A 7200-nucleotide genomic window follows, 5' to 3' on the forward strand; every position below is an offset into this window, starting at 1 on the left:
AAAATAGTACTATAAAGTATCCAAATCATTCTGTAAGCTCCAAATACACTCGAGGTGATCCTTATGAAATAAAGCCACTGCTAATTTAATTTGTGAATTAGAAAAAAAAAATTTTACGCAAACTTTTCTAATTATATATTGCATGAGGCATCGTGTTGACCTCAAATCGTAATTAAGTGCCAATGAAGCTTTTATATTTGAATTCAGTTTCTTAAGCAAAATATTGAATAGCATATTTATTTGTGAATATAGTGACAACAAAAGCATATTGCACGCTATTATTACATTGAATTATTGAATTCGGCGTGCAAAATATATAAAACTCTCCACCACTAAAATTTTCAACTTAGATAAACCATTAATGTATAGCACAGTAATTGCACACAGGGAATAATTACAATCTTTTAATACACCCTAAAATGAGAATTTAAATTCTCTATTGTATTTAAACTAATGCAAGGTAGCACCTTGAAATATATGTCACATTTTAGTTATTCTCAAAACTTGAGTTGAGACTTGCTAGATGAAACCTAAACATCCATGTGATCTACAACCACACTTAACAATTTGTCCTTCGCAACCAAAAGAAAAATATACACGCACAAATTTAAGCTCCAGGACCCAACCAGATACCAAACGTATAAGCAACTACTATCAAGTCCGAATGCAAGTGTAGAATTCATCACACCCTACCCAAATGAAGGATTTAGGTATCACACCTTATCCATCCTAGCTTACGGATGCGATTGTAGGGTTCATCATATTTACCATCATCGTAGCCTCTATCGATTTCTTCAATCCTGGTATGCATCTGCTGAGGGCCTTAGCAGTTTCTTTGTTGAAATGACATGCACAAGTTTTGAGCTCGGCCATGAAAGGGCTAGTTTCACCAACAATGTTGGAGATAATAAGGTGAGGAAGATGAGACAGGAATGAGATATACATACATTTGATCCAAGTCCAAAATTTAAAGGAATTTTTGTAGGCCTTGTTGCATCGTCCCAAATGGAATTGGCAGCCAAAGTCTAGCAAATTTTGGCACATTTTGTCATGAACCACGGTGCAATGGCAATAGTATTATTGGCTTCATCTTTGATTAGCTTAAAAATATCATACACGGGCTAGATTAAATGCTAACCTCTTGACTGCTTAAATTAGATGACTATCCATGACCTAGAATTCCGTAGCCAAAATCAACTTTGGTTAAATACATAGCGACCTAAATATATGCAACACCTAAAAATGAGATGAATTTGAGCTCCCCTACCTAAAAATGAATTTAAAACTTATTTTTAAAAATCAATCCCGTTCATAATATATTTCATTACTTGTATTAATTGTACATAAAACTTCATATGAAATTAACTAAGTTTTGCCCTTGGATTAATCATTACAAATTTTGTTATAATTTTAACTCATTTTTCACCATTCATAAGTTTTGTGCAAGTTGAATGCTAAATTATTTGTAAAAGAGGATCATTTTTAATATGTTGATATAGATATAAAAAAATGGATGACATAATCGGATGAATTTATTGAGTTATAAAATTTTAGACATAAAAAATGAAGAGAACAATAGAGAGAAATCCAATGGAGAGAATCCTAACTCCCCACCTAAATGGCTACCAAAGCATTTTATGAATGGCTCCTATTTTTATCTCTTAGATCTTTAACTTTACCATTTTATACTACTCTACGGAAGCTTTGTCACTCCATTGGAATCCCAAATTTACCTTAATCCTAATTGCAATTGACTCAAGTGGAGGCCATCTCCATCTCTTTTGTAGGGATCTTCCTCAATTTCACTCTCTTAATTTAGTGCAGCTAAAGAAGAACCAATCCTCATCTTGTAGGGAGCTAGCAAGTATTCAATTATTCAATGCGCAAACAGAGTAAGGTGCAAAACACGTCCAATTTGTTTGGATAGTCAATTTTTTTCAAAAAAATTTTTTTTTTGCTTGTATCATAAATACAAATTTTAATCTACCTTTTTATATTTTCAATCTTTTTTTTATCTCACATATATCACATCGCAAAAAGTACTACAGTAATTATTTCAAATAATTATTTGAAATAATACTCTGTCCAAACAAAGCTGTGTTAGTTGAATCGTCAATCAACTTAGTTGAATAATTGCACGGTTGGAATACTACCATCTATTAGCATAGCTTGACAAGCAGAGGCTTTTAAAATTATTCAAATCTCATTTTTTTTTTCATTTGATTCTATGTTAATTAGCCCAAAATTCATTGTATTAGTTGTCTAGGTTCACTTGTCATAGCCTACAAATAAATATAGGCATCGACCTACTCTACAATTGTGAAGTTTATACAATTTGGATATTTTATAGTGTGGAATTCAAAAATAGAAGATTAAATATCCATACAATCATATGACCTTTGAAGCTCTTTGGAGAATTAATTATTTTTACTAACGTCCTTTCCAGCAAATAGGTCAAGCAGCAGGAAATCAAGTTGCAGACATCTTTCTTAAAGGAACCTAAGTCCATACTTCATTCTTTGCCAAAATTCTTTAACTTGAAGAAGTAAAAATATGATTCTGAAAATTTAGCAAATTTCAAAGTTGGATATCCTGGATTCAAAATTAAGATTGAGCATACATCTTCAACCAATTCTACGACGGAGTACTACTCTATCCTGATCAAGCCACGCAATGCCTTTTGCGATCCCAATTGCAACTTTTACCTTAAACCTGTTTTGAGCAGAACAGAGAAGATCATAGATGTTTCATTTTGGCATGAATTTGTAGATCAAAAGTATGGGCTGTCTTATTCTTCCAATAATCATGAGTTCAAATATAAATTGCTAATCAATTCTGTCAAAATGATGGAATTTCAACCTCAAATAGAAAAAAAATGAGAAAAGATAAGAGAGTTTCTTGAGAGCAAAAAGCCAATCATTTTGCGGTAGTATCTTCGTACACTGTTCCTATTTTCCAAGTCCCGATTCAGCAAATTCACACGTGTTCGAAAAGAAATAACACAACCATTACTAAATTCAGCAAAACAAAATTACACAAAATACGCCAACAACAAATTATCTGAATGGCCTTTATGCTGCAAGCAGATTGATAAAATTGTGAATGGTGTACAAACCTCATTCATTGTTTCCACCATATCTTGACAAGAAAAGAGCCTACTGTTACCTCAAATCTTCTACAAAAGCACCAAAGAAAGCCAAACCACACAGATGAGCACTACCGTAGCACTCCCTGATGATATCATTAAGAAAAAAATAGAGCAATAATTAGTTGTTTGCTCATCAATTTCATGCCTGCATTACCAAAAAAAACTACCAAAAGCTAAATATAGATTATTTCTGCAAGCCAATTTTTGGCCGTCCATTGCCTGGTCACTTAATTTAAGGACTTCAAGATTGGGTAGTTGTTCAATCAATGACATTTTTCTACGGGGAAGACTCACACGGGAAAGACACAACCTTTTCAAACTCATGGGAAAGGAAAGCTCAACATGTTCCCGTGAACCTGGGAAAACGTAGCCCCTTAAGGTGAGTGACTCTAGGCATTCTAGTCGACTCATGTTGCAGCATACTCTGTTTTGTTTCCCACAATCGACAATTTTAAGTCGGCGAACGTTGGGAATCCTTCTCAATATGTTCTCTCCCTCTTTATCAAGATAAAGACAGAGAGTAGAGAGTTCTAAACAAGCAGGCATAATTTCCAAATAAGAAATTCCGTGGAGTTCTAATTGCTGAAGGCAAGGGAAGTAATCATCACTGTCAGGGTCTGTCTCTATCCACTCAACAATCGCTACACATTTCAAAGTCAAGACCCTGAGTTTAGGTAATCCTCCTTCCATCAGCTCCCATTTTTGGCCCTCCATTGACTGGACTCCTAATTTGAGGACTTCAAGATTGGGTAGTTGTTCAATCAATGACATTTCTCTACAGGGAAGACCCAGAGCTTCAAGAGTCAACTCTTTCAAATTAATGGGAAAAGAAAGCTCAACATGTTCCACTGAGCCTAAGAGGCAGAAGGCCCCTAAGGTGAGTGACTCTAGGCATTCTAGTCGACTCATGTTGCAGCATACTCTGTTTTGATCCCCAAAATGGAAAATTTTAAGTCGGCGAATGTTGGGAATCCTTCTCAACAGTTTCTCTCCTTCTTTATCAAGATAAAGACGCAGAGTAGAGAGTGTGTCTAAATTGGGTAAAGTAGAGAGGTTTTCAACAACGTTGCCGTTGGAAGATAGAAAAATAACAACGCCACTCCATGCATCTACATGCCTCAACTTCTTCATGTTCCAGATGCTATCTGGCAATGAAACCCTCCGGTAAGAATTTAGCCAGAAGGTTTCCAAATGTGAGAGCTTGGCTATAGATGGTCGAATGAATTCCATGCGCTCTGCTCTAAGGGATAAGTACCTCAAACGAAGAAGTGATTCAACTTCAGCTGGAAGCTCCTTCAGCATTAGGTTAATGCCCTCTAAATTCAAAACTTTAAGTTGTTTGTAGATGCGAAAAAGGAAGGAGATGTTACGCAACTCAAACTTAATATATCCTGGAGTAGCATCAAAGAGTAGCAGAGTACCTAAATATGGACAAAATAGCTTTGACTTTATAAAATCTTCTCCACTGGAGCAAATGGACAACCGAGGCAGGTTGGGAGGCTCAATAAAGGTAGAAATCTCATCATATCCTCGCAGGACCTGAAGGAATTTCTTTTCTTTCGCCTCGCCCTTACAGAACTCAAATATCAAATCGTGAATGTAACAAGTTTTGACTCCACCAATGGATCTGCTTTTACTTACCATAACTAAGTTTCGACCAATTAGGTCCATCAGATATTCTTCTGCAATGACCTCTGATCTCTTTCCTTCAATTTTTTCCACAAATCCTTCTGCAATCCAGAGACGCATCAAATTCTTGGCACCAATTTTTTCATCTTCTCGAAATGCAACAAAATACAGCAAGCATGCCTTCAAGTGATATGGTAAATGCTCATAACTGAGCTCCAATGACTTCTTGCACTGGTCTGTACTAGACACCATGGTCAAAGTTAAACTTTCAGCAAATTCTTCCCATACCATAATACCATGCTCTTTAGTTGCTAGGACTCCAGCTACAACAACAATTGCAAGTGGCAATCCCATGCACTTTTTGGCAATCTCCATTCCCAATCCATGCAATGCTTGAGGACAATCTCCTTTTCCAAATACCTTCTTCAGCAGTAATTCAAAACTTTCTTTCTCACTGAGTGGGCGAAGATTGTGAGATTTCCCTCCATATTCAACCTGTGAAGCCACATTAGAAGATCGACTCGTGAAGATGATTCTACTTCCTTTCTTGTCATCAGGGAATGAAATTCTCAGCTCATTCCATACCTTAATGTCCCAGACATCATCAAAAACAACAAGATACCGATTCTCCTTTAGCTTTTGGTAGAGCTTTTCAAGCAACACATGTTCATCCAGATTTTTTAACTCATCATCCATCCTGGAATGTTTGCCTTCAGAGCACAAAATTTGAAGTAAGACATTTTTCATGTTAAAGGCTTGAGAAAGAGTACACCAAAGACGAATCTGGAAGTTATAGATAATTGAACTATCATTGTAAACCTTTTTGGCTAAAGTTGTTTTACCAAGCCCAGCCATTCCCACAATGGGAACAATTTTCACCTGTTTTGATCCGCTTACAAGTCGTTCAATTACTTTTTCTACCTTATCATCAAGACCAACCATGACTTCATGGGGTATTGGCATTTTTCCTTTTGATAGCACGCGGCTGGAAGTCTTGCTAACTTCTGGTACTCTGAAGCTATGAAAGGAAGGAATTCTTTCAATAATGCTTGAGCCACTGATCTGATCCTTAAAATGCTTGATATGGATGTTGGTATTAGCCAGCATATCATAACAGTCAAGGGCCTCTGTGGATTCTGAGAGACTAACTTCTTCTTCCACTCTGTTTAGAGAAGGCGAGCAAATTATAATGGCTGCCTCACTGAGAAGAGCACCAATTTTTTCATTATGTTCATCCATCTTCTCCTGCTGCTCCCTTAAAATGCTTCTCAAGAACTTCAGTCCTGCATAGAGCATTCGCATTTCGTCTTTCAAGGAATCCATAAAGCTAGAGCTGCAGCATAACTGCTCCCAAAGACAACTTATCAGAGAATCATTTAAGTTGTTCAATATCTGCTTATCCATCATTCTATTATGCAATGATTTTGAGGATCTTGTAGCTCTAAGAACATCCATATAAATCTCATAGACTTGAAAATCAATAGGTGTGATTTTCTGTTGTTGCTCATATATCATGGAGCAGAACTCAGGTTTGTGCAGTTCCTCATCTTCCCAAAAGGAACACATGTAAGAGAGGCGTGCTGCGTTCAAAGCCACCACTTCAAAGTGAGCCAACAGCAGGGCAGGAATATCTGCAGTTCCTCGTGTTGCGGAAGCCCTACCAAAGTTAAGGTATAACGAGTAAATTATTGTACCTAAAATTGCAAAATGGTAATTCCCAGGAAATATTTGGTGAGGCACACTGGCCTGCTTAAGTACCAATTTCCTAGACAGAATCACCTATATATGCACTTAATTGCACAATAACTCACTACAAATATACCTACAAATATAACTACTAAATAGACAATAAAATAGAACACCAGAATTTAACGAGGTTCGGCTAATTTGCCTACGTCCTCGGACACTACCGACAATTTAATATTTCACTAGAAGAAATATTACAAAGAGAGAGAAGAAAGCAAGTTATTGGCTCTTGCTTGGTGTACTTGAATTGGTTTGTTTGAGAGCTATTTATAGTTCTCAAACAACCTCTCAAATGTTAAACTTAACCGATGTGGAATTTAGAAACTTAGGCCAAAGAATTCAAAGTCCTCAATTTTGGCTTGAAAAAGTCATCAATTGAGGCTTGGCTTTGAATTCAACAAATCTCCACCTTGGCATAATTTCTAATCCCACCAAAAATACAAATTTTTTTTCCCTCAAATTCGGTGGTGTCTTCAAATGCGTTGTCAAGCGCCAATCTTCAAGTCGTGCACAACATTTATCAAATTCAAACAATGTTGGAATTTGATAGTTGTCACAACCTTCGTAAGCATATCAGCAGGATTCTCCTTGGTCTGAATCTTTTGAAGTAGTATCGTACTATCTTCCAAAATCTTCCTCACAAAATGATACCGTACGTCGATATGCTTCGTCCTTGC

General features: G+C 36.4%; 1 protein-coding gene across 1 annotated transcript; it reads right to left on the reverse strand.

Annotated features, from left to right (window-relative positions):
* Positions 1 to 2624: 2624 nt before the first annotated feature.
* Positions 2625 to 6343, reverse strand: LOC113766134 (putative late blight resistance protein homolog R1B-16). Its single transcript, XM_027310354.1, has 3 exons — positions 3459 to 6343; positions 3166 to 3231; positions 2625 to 2712 (listed from the first exon to the last, which is right to left on the reverse strand). Exons 1-3 carry the CDS (start codon positions 6341 to 6343, stop codon positions 2625 to 2627), a joined length of 3039 nt encoding a protein of 1012 aa, XP_027166155.1.
* Between the last annotated feature and the right edge of the window lie 857 nt (positions 6344 to 7200).

The sequence above is a fragment of the Coffea eugenioides genome, chromosome 3 (assembly GCF_003713205.1).
Source record: "Coffea eugenioides isolate CCC68of chromosome 3, Ceug_1.0, whole genome shotgun sequence".
In the NCBI taxonomy this organism is placed as follows: domain Eukaryota; kingdom Viridiplantae; phylum Streptophyta; class Magnoliopsida; order Gentianales; family Rubiaceae; genus Coffea; species Coffea eugenioides.

Coding starts and splice junctions, on each gene's coding strand:
- LOC113766134 (XM_027310354.1), bottom strand. CDS start 6,343: ATGTGTTCCTTTTGGGAAGATGAGGAACTGCACAAACCTGAGTTCTGC. Junction 3,232..3,458: donor TTTCCCATGAGTTTGAAAAG/GTTGTGTCTTTC, acceptor TGATATCATCAG/GGAGTGCTACGGTAGTGCTC. Junction 2,713..3,165: donor GCTTTTGTAGAAGATTTGAG/GTAACAGTAGGC, acceptor TGCTCAAAACAG/GTTTAAGGTAAAAGTTGCAA.